Below are 20,087 nucleotides of genomic sequence, written 5' to 3'. Positions count from 1 at the left end.
CACCTCAACATGTAGAACAAATTCTGCTGAATTTGTGCCATCAGTGACCTCCAAGGGTACGTCATCGTGCAGAACCTCAGATCCATCATGTCGATACCTGTGGGGTTAAAATTTGTCACTAATCTCTCAAGAACACTGTGAGAGTAACTTCACATGCATGACACAGAAATTCTTCCATGGCTTTGGCCACATGTTCACTAAATAAATAAATAAATAAATAAATAAATAACAAAAAACCCCAGCATAATCATGAAGTCACATATTTTACTATTCAAGTATTCTTGAATATAAAATTGCTCCCCCTAAAAAAATGTCATATGCAGTTATAATTTGTCCTCAAATCAAAAAGCTGCCCTTTAATTGCAACTGTGACAATGGGCATCATTTGGTATGGGTCTGCCTAATTGCAGAGTACACCGGCTGGGACGAGGGGAGAGGAAGCCTGAGTCTGAGCAGTACACAGAAAAGTGGGAGGTGGAGTGGATTTGATGATTCCCTCTCCTTCCCACTTCTAAGGCTAATCTTTGTGCCTGTGCTCTGGATCTATTCAGCTTTTCTCTAAAACCTTGCTCTGTTAACTACATACTGCCTCTGTCCTGCCATTTTCCCCTGTTCCATTAATTAGCTGTCTTCCCCTCCACCTGTAAAGATTCTCCAATCTCTCCCAGACTTTAAAATACCTTTCCCTGGTCTAACCTTGGACCTATCTTTCTTTAATTCTCAGCCAAGTTTCTCGAAGGAATTGCCTAATTTTAGGCTTTCCATGTACTCTTCAGCCCACTGCAGTGATGCCTGCAACATTCTAAATAGCTGTTGAATTGAATTAAGCCAAATTTTTAACATATCAACGATCTCTTCAAGATATTGAAGAATGGAAATTAGTCCTAGGAATTGAAAATAAAAGTTGCATTAAATATAATGTAGTATACTGAACATGTATAATCTTTACCTATGGGGGAAAAATCAGGGCTAAAAGATATTGTACTCAGGACTGGTTTCCCCATAGGCTGGGTGGGCACTCAGGTTTGGAATTCCATTCCAATGGTAGGGAAGGCCCACATCCCCCCACCTCCTTATCTCTCCCACACACTACTTCCTATGCTCTATTTTGCCATGCTCCCTGCCATTTTCATCAAAAATATATTGATGAATATTAATGTGCTAATTCTATTTTATGATGACAAAACCCCTAAAAGGGCTAAGTGGGCCTAAAAGTATACATCTAAAGGCATGACTGTGGAGTTAAACAGATCCTTCAAAACCTGACTCTTCCATATACTAGCTGAGTGACCTTGCACAAATTCCTCAATCTCTTTGTAGTTAGTTCTTCAGTTATATTATGAGAATAGACCCATCTACCTTGTTAGGCTTGAATACTATGAAGATTAAATGAAAAAAAAAATAATTGCAAGTCTTTAGCAGTATGCTTGAACATATGGTTCTGGCAAATACTGCTACTTTTTTCCCATTCATCATTCACTCCCTAGTAAGAATTACCTTAATAGAAGTCGCTTTCTAACACATAGCCAAGTGCTAAGATCTCAACAAATAAATTTTACATTTGATGGGGATAAGAGTGAGCAGTGGAAAGAGGTCAAGATATTGGGGACTGTACATCAGTGATGTAACTACACTGTCAGGGTTAAACTGATCTTCTTGTGCACAAATCTTAGTTTCTAGTCAACTTTCTAGTTAAACGAGGAACTAAGCATGTGATGCCTAATTCCTCCCACCACACTTTATCAAAAGGGCCAAAGTTCCCATTTATACCTTGAACTTTAAGTGAGAAATTAGCCAGCACTTCTGTTTACTTGACCATTGCTTTTAAATGGTTTGCATTGTTTTCCAGAGTTGTTTCATTAGATTTTATTGAAAAGTTTCTTACAGAACTGCATTAGGTAGAGGAAATGAAAGACCTTAAGGTGAGGGTAAACTACTGTAGGACCATGAGGCCAGCGATTGCTCCATCCCTGACTGTCAGAGACCCAGGTACTACCCCACACCCTACCTACTCAGCTTACCCTACCCGTCTGCCTGCAAATCCCTACCCCAACAGAATGGGAAAAAAGGTTACACTAAAAACATTGATCAACAGAGTTCTATCCCAGAGTTCTCAGGGTTATAAAAATGGCTTTTCTTAGAGCCAAGTTCAAATTAGGTAGATTAGTCTCAGATTATTTCAGTCTCTATTCATCTAGTTTGATTGTTTCCACTTGTAATATGTATAGTTGCAGCAAACTTAATAGTCATGGTAATTAATTTTTGTTGTTCAAATATCCATAAAGCCATCCTCACTCATATAGCAAGCCAGGGGATTGCTATAGAATTTTGTCATTTCTAATTTTCAACCGATCCTTGAAAATATTAAGTGGCATGTTGGTATCTCTGAAACAATTGGACAAACTCCTTTCTCTTACTCTGCCTCACAATTGATCCAGATGGGGAGCCAAAGAATGTAAAGAAAAAAAGCCACGAAATGTTCTAACCTAACTTTTAAGGTATGGAGGTCCCTCCAAGAAAATGCGTCCCCTGTGTTTAGTGGAAATCCATCCAGCTCCACCCTTCCGTGCGGAGGCAGTCCCTGCAGGGAGAGGTGGACGTTGTCCAGCTTGGTATCCACATCTGAAACCAGAATGTGCTCTGTGCTGATGATGCATTGGCCTCCCTCAGCCACTCTCAGGGGGTTGGTGAGTACCTGGAAAGAAGGAAGGAAACATTCAAAGCCTTGTTTCCTGAGGTACTCCTGAAGACAGAGCTCATTAAATCACTATGAAACTTCTCGTGCCATCTTCACATGTCAATTAATTTTTCTAGACTATTTTCTAATTCTAAGTATTGATGTATAGAAAAGCAAGGCACATCTATAAACCTGAAAGAATCTACATTTTATTTATCTCAGAGCCTGTATGGTAGAATGAGCAATCCAAATGGTTACTATCGGCCGGGCGCGGTGGTTCACACCTGTAATCCTAGCCCTCTGGGAGGCTGAACACGGTGGATCGCTCGAGGTCAGGAGTTCGAGACCAGCCTGAGCGAGACCCCGTCTCTACTAAAAATAGAAAAGAAATTATATGGACAGCTAAAAACATATATATATATAGAAAAAATTAGCCAGGCATGGTGGCACATGCCTGTAGTCCCAGCTACTCGGGAGGCTGAGGCAGTAGGATCGCTTAAGCCCAGGAGTTTGAGGTTGCTGTGAGCTAGGCTGACGCCACGGCACTCACTCTAGCCCGGGCAACAAAGTGAGACTCTGTCTCAAAAAAAAGAAGAAAAAAAGGTTACTATCTTAGTGCTAAATTGAGGAAATAATAACTTTCAGAACCATGTCCATTCCCACCAATGCTTGACACACATATACTTTGTTTACAAACAAAATCTATCTCAAATTTCCCTGAAGGAAAGGATCTATCTCTTTTTCATCCTAAAAATTCTTAAAGATGTGGGAACTGGATTGGAGCTTTTAAGCTTCAGCTATAATGAGTATTTTAGAGATGGAAGTAGAACAGGAAAATTGAAGAGTCCAGAGGAAATATATTTATTCAAACATTAAGCTTAAAAATTAAAGCCACTAAAATAATTTCCTGTAATAGAAAAACTCACTGCTCAACTGACTAATAATTCATTTGTAAGTAAAAAGCAAGTTAGGATGGCTTAGGATGCTTTATTGCCACATCGGGAGTGAGCAAGAAGCATTCTATGATCAAATAAATCTAGAAAACAGAAAACAATATCCTCGCCTTGGAGATTTATACGGCACATAGGCATATTCAAGGCTCTGAGATCCTGCAGGAGGAAAATCTATTGACTTTATTTAACCTATTGTTTTCCCAAATTTGTGGGAATTTTGCTACACAGATGTGAAAGCAAGTAGATACAGTTGGGTACCAAATGACGGGCTCTGAGGGCCCCTCCCCGATGGTCTGGGGTGAGCGTCCAGCCCATGTGAGGACCCAGTGTTCTCCTAGGATGCAACTACTCTCCTCAAAGCAGCTGCACCTCCCAGAAAGGAGGATGTTCTCCAGGGAAAGAGTAGATAAAGGGGAAGGAGGGGTGGCAGAGGAAAAGGAAGTGAGCAAGTGAAGCCACAGCCTCCAGAGTCTGCTGCATCCTCCTGTCCACCAGGGCTTGGCTGCCCAGGACTCCAGGCCACAGCAGCCAGCTGCATTCACAGCTGCCCCAAGGGGAGCCCCCTGGATCACAGACATCATGAGATCTACACCTCTGAGACCACTGCCTTCTGTTCTTTAATACACTCCCACCAGCAAAGGAAAGCATGGAAACAACAGAATTCTCTCCCTACAACCACCCCCACTCAGGCCCTCCCCAAGGGTCTCACTCCCATTTTGCCAAAACTCCATTTTCACCATTTGTAGGAGAAAGAAAGAAAGAAAGAGAGCTCTCATGTAGAGAGGGGTATTATCTTTGAACCAAGGTCCGTGTTTGCCAGCCTCATTTTCCTGAGCTGTATCAAATTAGTATCCCAATATAGAATCTTCAATTTCCAATGTTTCAAGGAATATACTTTGCTATATTAGATAATTTTAAAATGTATATATTTTAGGGTAACTTTCCAAAAAATAAAAGCATAAGACTAATTTTCCCCTACTCATTGATCATTAACTTTTTAGCTCTTGCCTAAACCCAGTGCTCAGGTATCTGGGACTCAGTTTTTTATGGTGTGAACATCCCCAGATGGTTATCACTCAACCAGCTATCTGGTATTTCATTCACATCAGGGACCACTCTTGTGGCTGGTTTCACTGAAGCTGCTAATTTAATTTTGTTTCTAATATTCTCAGTTCTTTACGGTACTATTAATATTTCATTTGTCCCATACTGTAAAAAGAGACAGAGAGAAAGAGAGAGAAGACACTCTGCCATTGTAGCCCCAATTCCTAATAACTATTCAATCTGCCTTCAAATGAAGGTAATTTTTCCTTTTACTCTTTTTAGTTTCCTCCTCAGATCATCTCTCACAAGACGCTTGGACTACTTTGCATAAAAGAATACTCCTCCATGACTGTTCTAGGAGAAGCTCTGGCTTCTTGAGATGCTAGGCTACTTCAGGGTCTGTGTATTATACACAGAAAGGGATAGTCTGAACAAAACCTAATCAAGTTAGTTCCACAGGCATTCTAAACCATTTTCACCACAGGGAAAATGATCTGGTCACCATAGGAAAGATGTCAAAGAATGGAGCTAGTTTAGACTCCTCTGCATGAGCTCATCTTCTACCAAAGATTGCAAGTTCACAGGCGTGGGAGGTCAGGCCAGTGATATAAATGAGTGTGCTGAGTTGCGTGGGGGCTGACCATGGTGGACCAGAGAGCACACTGTGCCCAACCACTGCTGTGGACTCTGTGGGTTCATTGCTGCTAGAGCTTCCAAATTTTCAAGAGAAGCCAGGAATCAGCCTTGATGGGAAATCTCCTGATCTTTAAATGTTGGCAACTCATTATGTTAAAATATTGTTTAGACACATCAGACCACTTCTACCAGTTGGGTAAGCCTTTTGGGACCTCAGGGTAAGATCTCTGCCCCACAACCTTGGGCAGCTGTAGAGACGATGAGGTGTGACCAAGATAGAAGACACCAGTGCTGGCTGTTTTCCAGGGAAGTACCTGGGAAGGTGACCTCTTTTCTTAAGAATGAGGCATGTGTAGGGGCTCTGGTTCCCTCTGGCTCATAATGAATGGACAGGGCTATTTTGTCTTTCTGCTTCTAAGGAGAAAAATGAGAGCAGTAATAGTCACACTAATTAAGTCTAGCATTCTGAAGGTAGGGAGGGAGACAGGGTATGTAGGGAACAAATTCTCAACATGCATCTGGCCCCACAGATAAGAGGTACAAGGTACCATCCCCTTTGTAGTTTGGTTTTAATGAAAGACCTAAGTCTTTTAAGGCTTACATAAACATTGGGCAGTGTAAGATGGAAGGGTCCACCTTGATTCACTTTGGAAAATTAAAGAGCTTCTCTGGATTAAAGAGCAGCATCCTTGGCCTGTGGTGAGAGCAAATAAGCCCTTCTGGTTGCTAAGAGGCTGTAATTTAATCCCCTTTCTCTAATCAACATGAGAAACTCAGCAGAAAGAAAAGGAAGTGAAAGAGATTTTAATAAAGCTTTGAAATAACGTCAAATTCAGCAACTGGCAAATCTTACCTTTTAGGTAGAGAGTCCCATGGGAGGTGAAGGACACTTTTCCCCCTGCTTTTTCTTTTTTTACTACACTATAGCTAAAAAAAATTTGTTTAACTATTTTTAAAAAATAGCCTAAAGAAAAGTTACCATTTCCAGTAAGTCTTCAAGTCTTTCTTCTCTTTTCCTCCTTTTCATCATCCATATCAGACATTGTACGTACCTCAGGAACCTGATTGTCCACTGGGAGAATCGTAATGTTAAAGCAGATCCCGTGCAAAGTGCCGCCATGTTGGTTACTGACAGAAAACATGAACTGGACGTGTCGGAGATGGGGGCCAATATCTTGCATGGGTGGCATGTAAGCCACTTTCATATAGTTCACAGCATGCTGCAAAGTAAGTTGAGATGGACATGTGGGTGTTGATTTGCAAGGATCAGAAACTTTCAGAGATCTAAGCCCAAGAGAATCATTATGTTAATTAACAACAAACAATGTAAATCCCACCATCATCAATTTGAAGATTCCCTAACGCTGTATCTTTTCCCACACATCAGGAGGGAAAAGGACAAAAGAAGTTAAGTAAATATGTCAAGTACTTTAAGCCAGCCAACTCTATAAAAGACAGGAGACTTGTATTTCAATCCAGCTCCACCAAGAAGTACCTGTGGGATATTGTTCTCGCTACTTAAACTTGCTAAGCCTCTGTTTCCTTATCTGAAAAATGAATAAAATAATAGTACTTATCACCTGGGGGTGACACATTCATTTACAACCTATAAATATCGTGAAATTAGGCATGATTAGCCCCAAACTACAGAGGTATCTGCTGTCTAAAGCACCCATCACCAATATTGTGACCACAATGAGGTCTTCAGGGTAGAGTCTACAGAAGTAGGTAAAAGGTTAGTGAAGGACTTTGAAAGGTAGCAAAGGTTATGGGTTGAATTTTGTCCCCTCACCCCCATCAAAAAAAAGATGTGCTGAAGTCCTAACCCTAGCATCTCAGAATGTGATCTTATTTAGAAATAGGGATATTGAAGATGCAATTAGTTAAGATGAGGTCATACTGGGAGAGGGCTGGCCCTTAGTTCAATGTAACTGGTGTCATTATAACAGGAGGAGAGAGACACACATGGAGAAGACAGCCATGTGATGACAGAGGCAGAGATTGGAATAATATATCTACAAGCCAAGGAATGCCAAAGATTGCTGGCAAACCATCAGAAGCTAGAAAGAATCAAAGAAGGATTCTCCTACAGGGTTTCAGAAGGAGCATGGCATGACCAACACCTTGATTTCAGATTTCTAGCCTCTAGAATTATGAGACAATAAATCTCTGTTATGTTAAGCCACCCAGTTTGTGGTACATTGTTATGGCAGCCCTAGAAAACAAATACAGCAGGATATGGAATGAACTGAATTTGGTGGAATAAAAACGTGTGCACCAGGTCCCCAAATCAGAGTCCTGCTGATGGCAAAACAATGCAAAAGGCTGTGCTAAATTATAAAAAGATTTTAAAATTATATCCAACTTGATAAAGTGCTTTCAAATAGATGCCACATGCTTAACAGAAATGTGCAAGCAGAAAGTATAAAGACATCACGTGTTTGTGGCACATGTCAAGGAACAACATTCCCAGATACAACAGTAGGCATTGCCATATCTTCTCAGAGCACACTCATGTCATGTTTGTCAACATTTTAGCATATCACCATACCTGAGTAAATGACCTCAGCCCCACGGCTATAGGATTTTTGGTCAGCTTTGGTATGCTATCCACCATGAATAATTTCCCAGCATCCAACTGCCTAAAGAGAAATATATCAGTTAACTTTCTAGGTGAGAAAAATTAAATCAAATAGCCCACAGCCAAATTTTCAAAAGCTAAACGATCCCATCTTTAGAAATCAGATGCTCCATCTTTATATTCTCTCTTTATGTTGGGGGGGCTTCTAGCTTTAAGTCCAGTATCACCAATGCCATCCTCATCACGATGGCAAAAAGTATGCACAGAACTTTTTGCTTTGACATCATGAAAGGGAACTATTATACTTATCCTAAAAATGTTTCCTTGCTATCATGTATATATGACATTAGCCTAAGGTATATTTATGCCACGTCTCTGGATTGAGATCATAGAATATAATCACTTATGCTATGAAGATCTCAATAAATTTTATTAAAAAGAAAAGTAAACATTGTGTTTAGAAAAAGGAAATTAAAGACTTTTAAGTCTACCTATGCTGAAGACACTACAAGCTGCTGGTCACTTGTCAATTAATTAATATAACTTTTGAAGGAAGATATAAGTTTGAGATAAAAGTAAATGCTGAATTGAGTATAAGTTTATGTCTGACCAACAAAGCAACTGAACCACAGTGCTGTATAATGACACTGTCAACTCTCCAATCCTAGAACTAACAGCCCAAATGATGACTTTTCAGAGATACCTGTGGCTGAAGGGGAAACATGGGGGTGTCGTTATTGTGTAGACCAGCTCCCGGTCATACGCTTCTGTATCTATAAAATGTAGATGTTTTTTAGTTATGTAGGCCACCTCAGTTTCCTTGACAACCAAATGCCGAGAAGCTCCAGGAGCCTCTTTTGGAAGCTGGTCATTCACCGGAGTGATGTGGATCGTCACCACCTGGAACAAAAATATCTGTACCACTAATTTGGAATACCAAGAAAACACCGAACAAAATGCCCCACCATCACCTAGTCACAGTTTAGACGATTTTCAAAAACTATCATTTACAATGTATTTCTGTCAAAATGATTCATGAGCTATTTAAGAGTGTGAGCCAAAAAATGGAATATTCTTTACCCATTTGGTGTTATATTTTAAGAATATAATTATCACAATTATAGTTAATCCAGTCATGAGCGCTATAGAATAAAACACACAAACACAAAATATGTTTCCGATTTTTATTTTTACATCTCTTTTCTACCATCAACCTGTGATTTCTTTGATACTTCCCTCTACTTGGTCATCAGTCCTAGAAACCTTGACATGAGCTTGGTTCCTCCTTCTCCACCCACATACAGCACATCACCAAGTCCCAGAGTTTCTACTTATAAAATTTCCTGTATAGTGGCTGCACCCCACACCATACCCCCAGGTGTCATTCCACTGTCCCTGGCCTAGCTCACATAATTTCTTCCTTATATAATTGCAACAGCGTTTTCTTAGCCCTAACTCCAACAGCTAATCTACTTTTCATATCCCTAGTGTTGTCTTTAAAAAAAATACAAGTCAAATCAGTTAATTCACCTCCTCAAAAATCTTAAACAACCACTCAGGAAGTATAGAATTATTCAAATTCCTTATCATGGCATCCAAGACCCTCCACAGTTTAGACACATTCTATTTTTCAATTTTATCTTTTACTTCCTTTCCACATTACTCCAACACTCTAGCTATGGACAACAGACCACGTCCTAGTCCTTGAGCCTACATCTATGCTTTGCATCATGTTGTATCATCAATCCAGGATGCTTTTCTCCTGCTCTCTCCAGCAATCTGAGTCTCTCTCACTCTTAAAGTATCTTCTTGAAACATTTCCCAATTTCTTAATTACAATTAATGGTTCCTGAATTTTGCTTATCCCTTGCTATGGTTTGAAGGGTTGTGTCTCCTCCAAAACTCACACTGAAACTGAACTCGCAATGTAACAGCATTAAGAGGTGGGGCCCTTAGATGTTGATTTTAGTGTTTTATACAGGGGCTTGAGGGGGTGAGTTCACTCTTTCATCCCTTTTGCCATGTGAGGACATAGTCTTTGTTCACTCAGGAGGATGCAGCAACAAGGCACCATTTTGGAGGCAGAAAGCAGCCCTCACCAGACACTGAAACTATTGGCACCTTGGTCTTGGCCTTCTCAGCCTCCAGAACTGAGGAAATAAATTTCTATTATTTATATATTATGCAGTCTCAGGTATTTTGTCATAGCAGCATAAATGGCCTAAAACAGAAATTGGTACTGAGAGTAGGGTGTTTATATAACAAATACCTGAAAATGTAGAAGAAGTTCTAGAACTGGATAATGGGTAGAGACTGGAAGAATTTGGAGAAGCAGACTAGAAAAAGCCTATATTGCCATGAACGGACCGTAAAGGGCAATTCTAGTGAGAGCCTAGAAGAGGAGGGCTGTAGACAGAGCCTCCACCTTAGAGATTACATGACTGGTCGTGGTCAGAATGTTGGTAGAAATATGGGCAATAAAAGCCATTCTGATGAGGTCTCAGATGGAAATGAGGAATATCTTAATTGGAAAATGGAGGAAAGGTATCCTTGTTATAAAGTGGCAAAGAATTTGGCACAACTGTGCCTGTGTTCTACCACTTTGTGTAAGGCAGAACTTAAGAGTGAAGAACTAGGATATTGGGAGGAACAAATATCTAAGCAAAGTGTTGAGGGTGTTGCATGGTTTCTCTTGACTTCTTATAGTAAATATGAGAAGAGAGAACTGAATTAAAGATGGAATTTGTAATCAGAAGGGAAGCAGAACTGAAAGATCTGAAAAATTCTCAGCCTGGCCATATAAAATGTAAAAAAAAAAGCATGTTCAGGGGAGACCACCAAGAGTGTGGCCAAGTACCATTTGATAAGGAGATTAGATAGAAGGAATGGATAGAAGGAATCCAGTTGCTATTTATCAAGACAATGGAAGAATGACTCTGAAGGCATTTCAGAGATCTTCCAGACTGCACTCCTACCACAAGGAAGGGACCTCAGGAGTCACTGCCCAGCACTGCCTCAAGTCTCTGCTCCCCACATTCTGGTACAATGCTCCTTGGCCATCCCAGCTGTAGCTCAAGAATCCCCAGGGGCAGCTCCAGCCACTACTCTGGAGGGCATAGCAGTAAGCCTTGGCAGCGCCTGCACGGTGCCAACTCTGTAGGCATGCAGAGCACAAGAGCTGTGCAGGCACGGCTACCTCCACCTAGATTTCAAAGGATGCCTCAGAGAATCTCAGACAGAGCAGCAAGTGGGGTGGGCAAAACTAACATTGGATGTATTAATACTTCCTGGGGGTGAGAAATAGCACTGCACAGAGTCAAAGGGAAATGTAAAATAAACCGCAGGCAGGAATCAATGACCAGGGCAGAGAAAGGAGCAAGAACCCATGCCTACAAAAGAGTCATATGCCAGCTGGTGGAGTATCATACTGTGTGCCTGAATCTGAGGGTCAAAGTCAGGCTTATGGTGATTTTGTATACTGATTTATTACTTTATATTCCGATTCCTTACAAGTCTGTGGCCATAGTAGACTAGACAAATATGGGGGAAACCAGTGAGCAAGAGCCCAGGGTTTGTTTGAGCACTAGTTTTCCACTGTTTGCCTGGGATGGGGTGTTTAATAATGTCTTTGTTACAACCAAATTTCAGTACATTGAGAATGCTTTATTTCTCCATGGAGTTTGTTGAAATGGGATTTTTCTCACCCACAGAAACACACACAATAATTGTTTGAACATGCATAAATATGTAAAGACACATCAACTTAGGCATTCATAAAGCATGTTGAAAAATGTGCCCACCAAGAATTGCTACAGGGGCATAAAAAAGCATGCTTGTACATTCTTTTTATACAAAGAACACATTGGAGAATAAATTAGCATGGAAAATGGTCTCTTTGAAGGCACAATAACTATTGTTTCCTTATTAAATCCAGTTTTTCAATTAAGTGGAGCCTCGCTGATCCACACTATGGCTGGAAAGTCCCACAGAGAATTTCTGAACTTTGTAGATTAGCAAAATACTATAATTGGAAAAAAAAATCATGACACAGACTCCAGGAGACTAGAGAAATGACTGTCATTGTGTTCCTTTATTTTGATAACTGGATTTAGTTTTTAATTATTGAAATGCTTTATAATGGATAGTAAACATGCTGTAAACTTTTGTAAAGTAATAAAAGGATAGAGACAGGGAATTAATTTATTGAGCACCTACTAAGTACCAGGTGCTCATTGTGCTACTAGCTATCTTGTTTGATCCTGACACTACTTCACCATAAGAGCCATGGCTGTTATAGTTCTTTTTCTTACCCCTACTACCAACCATCCTCTCCTTGCAAGGAGTCTACCTTATTATCATTGCCCAAACACTACACTGACTCCACTTTCTGTAATTTCTATACAGTAATGTTTGCTTAAACCTATTCTGCATCCTTTACATTTAAATGATATCCTCTAGTGGTAGGAAAAATCAGATCTTTAAAGACAGCAATAAATAATAGCTAATTTATTTATTGAATGTTTACAATGTATCAAAAAGTTCTCAGTATTTTATATGTATTTCACTTACCCTCACAGTAACTTTGAAGTAAGGTTCTATTATTACCTGTTTCACAGGTAAGGAGACTGGGGCACAGATTGTCCAGTTAGTCACGTCAGGTTCAAGAGGGAAACTCAGGCAGTCTAACCCTAGAGCCTATACTTTAATGATTACATATAAATAAGTGCGGTTTTTTTTAGTGTCATGAGGCAAGCAGATTTTGTGAAATGTTCTATTACAAAAAGGTCCCATAGTTAATTAACCCTGGAGCACTGGATACATACAAATGTACAAAACTACATAGAAAAGTAAACATTTGAATAGTCCTGTTGTAAAGAAATCTGCTTAATGTTGCTTAATCCATTGCTTCTCAAACTTTGAACTTTGAAACCTGTTTTTGTGTGGTTTCTAATTACATCTCCCAGAATTATTATCTATGCAGAAGACTTTGGGAAAGTCTTCAGAAATGGTCTCTTACCTGTGGCACTGAGAGATTTGGAGGTTCGTGGCTGTCCCACAGGACAAATTCAAAAGAATCTTCAAAGATTTCTCCACCAAAGTGACGATAATAAATGACCCCATTGAACAGATCTCTCTGAAGGAAGCCAGGAACAGGATAGCCTATTGGGTGCACATAACATCACATACTTTTGTATGAGTCTACCAGGCATTGGGGTACTATGATACTGGACTGATCTCCAAAAATCTTCTCTGCCTAGTATGTTATATGCATCCAAGGAATCTGCATTAAATGTTTTTATTAAAGCTCACAAATAATAAAGAAAAAACTAAAATTGTTACACCTGTCTTAATATGTAGGAAAATTAACACTAGAAAAATATTTTCAAGAGACATAGTCTTATTTGAAATATACAAAATAACACTGTTTACTTGGTCCCTCTTTTGTCAAACTCCTGACCTATCTACTTTAAGAAGTGGTTATGAAACAATTCTAACAAAATGCAAACAAATGTCATTCATGAATTCACTTTATCAATAATCTAGAATAGGCCACACATCTCTCTTGAGACTTATTTGTTCTATCACCTTGCTTGGCAAACTTAATTTTTTATAGTGCAGGTTAACTTGAGGCTCAGTTCTGGAAATTTCTAGATAAATGGATCAACTTGGATAGATCAACTCGGATAGATCAATTTAACTTCTCTAAGTCTTAGGTTTTCTGTCTATACAATGGGAATAATAATAGTATCTTACTTCAGAAACTTGATATTCACCTTAGTCAAATTCTCACACAATATCACCAAACCCCCAAGTGTGCATAGAAAGTTCCGTATGGAAGAATCAATTCCATTCAAATGAACTTAACTGCACAGAACTCACCTATTAGTCCCAGCCCTGGCTTCTTCATGATCTCTCCGGCCTGCGGGGGTTTTGTGATATTAAAGAAGATGTAGTCATCACTGGAGTCCACGTCGGACGCTCTTAGCATGGAACCCTGGACCATGACAGTTTGCCCCTCTTCCAGTTCAATCACAACATTGGTTATGAGGAATGGGGGACTATCATCTTTGGGCAAGATGTTGATGGGAAATTTGTGATGGATGCTGTGATGGCCATCAAATATCCTGAAGACCACAAAGTCTTTACTGGAGTCACTGTCATCGTGATGATAGCGAACGACTCCAGCCTGCAGGTCAGCCACGGTGAAGAGAAATCCTTTCCCCCCTGATGGAAAGAGTGGAGATGGAACAGGTTGAACAAGGGAGCATAGAGGCAGCAGCTCTGTTCTATGTAGAGAAAATATTGGTCAGGAGAAGATGCTACCTACTAGCTATGTGAACTTGGGCAAGGTATTTACACCTACTAGCTATGTGAACTTGGGCAAGGTATTTAATCTACAAGACTTATCTATAAAACAGGGAGACTAATACTGTGATGGCTAACTTTATCTGTCAACTTGGCTAGGCTAAGAAATGCCCAAGTAACTGGTAAAATGTTATTTCTGGGAGGTTCTGTGAAGAGAGTGATTCTGGAAGAGATTAGCACTTGAATTAGTAGACTGGATCAAGACTGCCCTCACCGCTGTGGGCAGGCATCGTCCAATCTGTTGAGGGTCCGAATAGAACAAAATAGCAAACGAAAGGCCAATTCTCTCTCTCTTCTGGAGCTGGGACTTCCTTGGACATTGGAGCTCCTGGCTCTTAGGCCTTTGGACTCTGGGACTTAAACCAGACACCCTCTCACAACCAAGCTGACCTTCCACCCGCTAACCCTGGCTCACCTCCCTACCCCTCCCTACCTCCAGCTTCTCAAGCCTTGGCCTTGGACTAGGAGTCACACCATCAACTCCCCTCGTTCTTAGACCTTCAGACTAGGACTGATTACTCCTGGTTCTCCAACAGCATATTGTAGAACTTGTCAGCTCCCATAATTATATAAGCCAATTCCCATAATAAATATCCTCTTATATATATATATATATATATATATATATATTCTATTAATTTAGCTTCTCTGGAGAACCCTGAGTAATGCAAATACCTACCTCATAGTCTATAGCAAGAATGAGAGAATTTAAACACTAGTAAACCTACAATAAGTGTTGATTATTCTTCAACTCATTATCATGCTATATGGCAGCAGTTCTTAGAGGACTGATGAATCCTCTGGGAATTCATCTGGGAAATTGTTAGAAATGTAAGTTCTCAGGTCCCACCCTGGACCTCAGAAATTCTGGAGGTGGAACCCAACAATCTATGTTTTATCAAGCCCTCTAAGAGCATTTCATGCATGCTAAAGTTTGAGAATTACTGGCTTAAGACCAAGAACTAGAGCTCTAATATCAAACAGACTAGGGTCAAATCCCAGTTCTGCCACTTTATGGGTGTATAACTTTAAATAAGTCAGCTTGTATAAGTTTCAAGTTACACTTCTGTAAAATGGTAATAAACATAGTATCTAACTTCATAAAGTTGATATGAGACAAATGAGATAAAGTATGTAGAATGCTTTGCACAGTGTCTGGCACAAAGTGAATGTTTAATAAATGTCAGTACTACTTTCTACCTCCTCTGAGCCCAGAATACCATTGTACTATGGTCTACCACTCCCTCTTTCATTTCTACAGTATTAATAGACATTGCTTCATTTCCTGCAGACCATTACAATTCTTCATGGAAGATGCTCCTCATTACTCTCCTCACACCACTCGGCTGTATTTAAAGATCTTAGAGAATAAATGACTAAACACTTACCTGCCCAGTAGCCACTTTATACTTCTTCCTTACTACCAGAATCCTAGTTTTATTTGGCATGGCACTATGACCATTTAAAAATACTCAGGTTCCCAGACTCCATGCACCAAGGGGTTGGATGTGACATAGTATGGTAAGAAGATAAGTGGAAATCGTATTGTGCTCCTGGGAAAACTTGTTAAATAGAGCAAACTTAGATGGCATGACTTCTGTTACTGTTCCTTCTATCTCTTCCAGCCTCCAAGACATGAAGAAAATAACTCGAATTTTTAAGTCACTGTCCTTGGGTTTCTCTTACATGCAGCTGAACACCACCTATCCTAACTCTTATACTCAGGTTTAAACCAGCATCCCAGTATCCTGGGATTAAGCAGGAGCATTTATCATGAATTTAGCATTTTAATTTTTATTTCAGAATTCCCTAATCACAAATGATGGTAAAAGTTTTCAGTTTTACAGTTAGGCAAACTAAGAGGATAATTGAATTAAATCCTTTGAGCTCATTACAAGGAATGGATTATTTTATCATAAAGTATGCATATTATTTTTATTCGGTTAGTACTTTGTTAACTATCATACTTTAAATTATAAATTCATTTCTTTTAAATTATGACAACTACTACTACTAACATTATTACTAAAGTATTAAAAACAAAAGTTTTTCTGCTTTTCAATATATTTCTCTAAAGCAGGGAAATGCTATCCTCCAACTAGGAAAAAAGAATCAGTTAAGGAGTATATTTAGTGGGAGCCCTGCATAGCATCCAGAAAGCAAAACTGAGATGTAAATAATGAGCCAAGCACACGGTACTGTTCATAAATGGTTATATGTGGATTTGAGCATTCTAACACAAAAGCTGATGGTTTCAAGATCTTTAGATTTTCTGGACATGACAATGTTACTTAGAAATGGGGCCCAAGAGATGCTACATATTTCCTATTAAATATGATTTGCTTTTGAAGAAAATGCTTCTTGGGTTCTTTTCTAGGTTACAAAGGTGGATCATTCACCTCTTAATGTAAGCCGTCCATGCTTTAGGCCGTCAATGGTGACTAACCGGACAGCACCAATGTCATCGTTGTCTACAATCTGAAACTGTTCCCACGTGATGGCCCGAGACTGCCCCTCCAGAAGATTCAGACCTACAAGAGAAAGCAGAAAAGTGTCTCGGAAAGTTCCATTACATGCCAACATGCTTGCTTAAAGAAAAAATTAATGAATTTCCAATCATGAAACTTTCTGAAAGTTGTATCTTCAAAAGCTTTTCAAGAAGCTGGAGTGTGGCTTTTTTATTTCTATAAAATTTTTATTTTTAGTACTATTATATTACAACTGGTTCATTATGACATGCCCTTTAGAAGCATGATGGTTCCAGAAAATAAATACTGAAGGAAAGAATAGATGTTACATTCACAATGATCTCTGGGTCAAAGATGTCCACAAGGAATTTTTCAAAGGCTACATCCAGACATTTTAAGTGGGCAAAAGAGCCCAAAGGGCTTTTACATACAATTTATGAGGGCACAGGTAGCCCTCGGGGTGGAGAACGTAAAGTGGGGCAGGTGGTGGAGGTGTTTAATGGCGATAGACATGAAGTGCCTGACGCTTTGCAATGAGGTCTATCTGTATTTTAGTGTAGATTCTAATAAGGAAGGGATTTTTGTAACTCAAGGAATGAAAATAAAACTTTCTCCTTGGACTCAGCATGTTGGAGGAAATTTGTGGAGAGAGATTTGCTTGCTGGTCAGAGCAAGAAGGATGGTTAGCTCTGGACTAACCACTCAGGTTAGAGACAGGGAGCTGTAGCATCATCAAACATTCCTGTTACCTGATAGAGCTGGGAGCCAACAGATTGTGGAGAATCTTGACAGGGAGCAGAGCTTTTTAAAGAAACAAGCTGACTGCAAAATTTAAAGGCAGTGTTCTGGTGGATCTAGTTTATGGCTTCCCCTCAAACCTGCCGGCTTTACCTGCCTCCCTGGCCTGCTTTCCAGCTGGAGCAGCCCCATCCCGAAGTTCCCACAGGCTCCAAAACTGTAAAGTCCTCCCGCGACTGTTGTCTCATCTTTTGATGCAGCTGCTTACCTGAACTGCCCTCTGGTAGCATGACCTGCCTTGTGACTGCGGGCTGCTAAGACGGGCCAGGTATCACAACCTGGACATGTGGGGAGTTATATCCAGTGAGGTAAACTTTAACCAAACTTTAACCAAGAAACAGGAAATGGGAATGTACTGACCATTCAGAGGTTGTTCACCTTTTCCCCACCCCACCTCCAACTCTTCCCAGACACAGTGGTTCCATCTTCTCCCTGGAGGTATAGGCACCACGGAGCAATCTGCTTTACCTTATCGTAAGGCAGTGACCAGCTCAGCCATACCACCTTTCTATTTGCTTCTCCCCTTACTCTTGTTTTCAGTATAAGATTAACACATATGATCTGTCTTAGGGTCTGTTTTCTGGGGAAACTGGGCTAATACATACAATATATGAATTGAAGGAAGGAAGGAAGGAAGGAAGGAAGGAAGGAAGGAAGGAAGGAAGGAAGGAAGGAAGGAAGGAAGGAAGGAGGGAGGGAAGGGAGGGAGAGAAAGAAAGGAAGGAAGGAAGAAAGAACAAGAGAAAGAAAGAAGGGAAGGAAGAAAGGAAGGAAGGGAGAGAGGGAAGAAGGAGAGAGAGAAGAAATAATGAAATAATGAATGATTTTAATTTTGTTCAAAATATTCTCCAAATTTTTGATGATGGCACATATTAAGTTCATAGTAAGAAATTATTTTTAAAAGGACTCTGGTGACTAAAGCAGCCAAAACCAGATTTGGAGCTCCCTTAACACGCCTGCGTGTCACAGATCACGTATACAAATACAGAATACTCCGTCTCTACACTCAAGCAATAATCTATGCAACATGTAATTATTATGAAACTTTAGGTTACCAATTCCTTCGTTTCTCTCATTATCCCTCTAACAGAGGTAAAGTGGGACACAGACGCAAAATTATAAATCGAGGCTACTCAACCTACATTCCCCATCTCTACTGAAACTCTCATACATACAAAGACATACGTGTATGTGTACATACACACACACCCCCCAAGAGGAAACTCATTTAAGCTGCCACCTGAGGATTTAAATCGGACACTGATTACTCATATTTTCCCCTTAATACACCTACCATGGCTGCTTATAGGTATGTTTTAAATGCTATTGATGAGATCGGTGAGAAAGGAAAAATCTTCATTTATATTCTACATTTACATCTGATCTAAAGATATACGTTGCATTATGAGCCCACTCAGAATTGAGAGGCAGTGAAAAGCCTTTTTCCTTAAAGCAGTTAAAGTTCTTACGTATTTTGCTTTCCATGCAAGCCAACATAAAAGTAGGACAACGGATTACAAAGGCTGCACCTTTCTCCAATCCTCTGAACAATTTGAGTTGGAGACTTTTTTTCTCTCAGTCCAACTATAGCTCAGTATCACAAGCAGTCACTTTTTTTTGCTTCATTTAGTTAAAAGGTGTCCTCTGGCTTATCTTCTACAGAGGAAAGGACTTGGCATCAGGACACAGGAATCGTGGATTTAAATTTCTCACCCTGCCGCTGGCAATAACAAAACAAAAGCAACTATCAGATGCCCTCATCTGTCTGGGTTTTAGTTGCCTCGTGTGAAACGGGAGTAAAACTACCTTTCTTTCCTGACCCATCTACTTTCTTGCATTCCCTTTGGATCTATGCGGCTTGATGCCTTATACTGAATTTCACCTGTGTTCCAGGATACTCGGGGGGCATTGGTATCTGCGGTTCTGATGGAGATGTGGACGGTAATAGGTGCACTCCTTTCAAAGAAGAAGTCGAACACCTCCAACTCTACCTGCAAACAAACACAGGCATATGAACCACACACCAGCAAGTTACAGCATAAAGTAGCATTAATTCTAGGGTGTATCCACAGACGGAGGCAAAAGTGGATTCAGGTTTCTGCTGCTCCTAGATCTCGTTTTTGACAACCTGATTTCACTTTTCCAGGCTCTAAATCTTGTTCCTTAGGTTATCAGTATTTTTAAGTTTTCTTCTCCATAAAAGAATTTTTAACCCGAAATTAGCAAATCTGCCGGAGAAGTATCTCTGTGTTTGCTCAGGAGACTGTCTCAGTCCAACATTAATCACTCAAATCTCTCTCAAAGGTGGAGGATCTAGAGCAGTGGTTGATCTTGTCCCCCCAGGGGACATTGGGGAATGTCAGGAGACATTTTTAGTTTCACAGATAGGTATGTGAGAGGGTGCTACTGGCATCTAGTGGGCAGAGGCCAGGGATGCTAGCATCCTACCATGCACAGGTCAGCCCCACAGCAAAGAGTTATCTCATCCAAAATGGCAATGGTGTCCTGTTAAGAGACCCTGATCTAGAGGCATCTATCCCACTAGACATATTTTTAAATACCTA

The 20,087-nt window shown here is 40.1% G+C and overlaps 1 protein-coding gene across 1 annotated transcript in view; it reads right to left on the bottom strand.

The window, feature by feature from the left end:
- The window catches only part of FREM1 (FRAS1 related extracellular matrix 1), a 138,770-nt gene that overhangs the window by 77,809 nt on the left and 40,874 nt on the right, over nt 1-20,087 (bottom strand). The window contains exons 7-15 of the mRNA XM_045562571.1: nt 19,406-19,514; nt 16,657-16,788; nt 13,772-14,116; nt 12,909-13,051; nt 8,595-8,791; nt 7,862-7,952; nt 6,363-6,530; nt 2,487-2,695; nt 4-97 (exon numbers count right to left, since the gene is read on the bottom strand). Coding sequence (XP_045418527.1) covers nt 4-97; nt 2,487-2,695; nt 6,363-6,530; nt 7,862-7,952; nt 8,595-8,791; nt 12,909-13,051; nt 13,772-14,116; nt 16,657-16,788; nt 19,406-19,514 — 1,488 coding nt within the window. The remainder of the gene's footprint in view (nt 1-3; nt 98-2,486; nt 2,696-6,362; nt 6,531-7,861; nt 7,953-8,594; nt 8,792-12,908; nt 13,052-13,771; nt 14,117-16,656; nt 16,789-19,405; nt 19,515-20,087) is intronic.

The sequence above is a fragment of the Lemur catta genome, chromosome 10, assembly GCF_020740605.2.
Source record: "Lemur catta isolate mLemCat1 chromosome 10, mLemCat1.pri, whole genome shotgun sequence".
Classification (NCBI taxonomy): Eukaryota; Metazoa; Chordata; class Mammalia; order Primates; family Lemuridae; genus Lemur; species Lemur catta.
The sequence above is the reverse complement of the archived record's forward strand: the minus strand, read 5'-3'. Positions and strand labels throughout refer to the sequence as shown.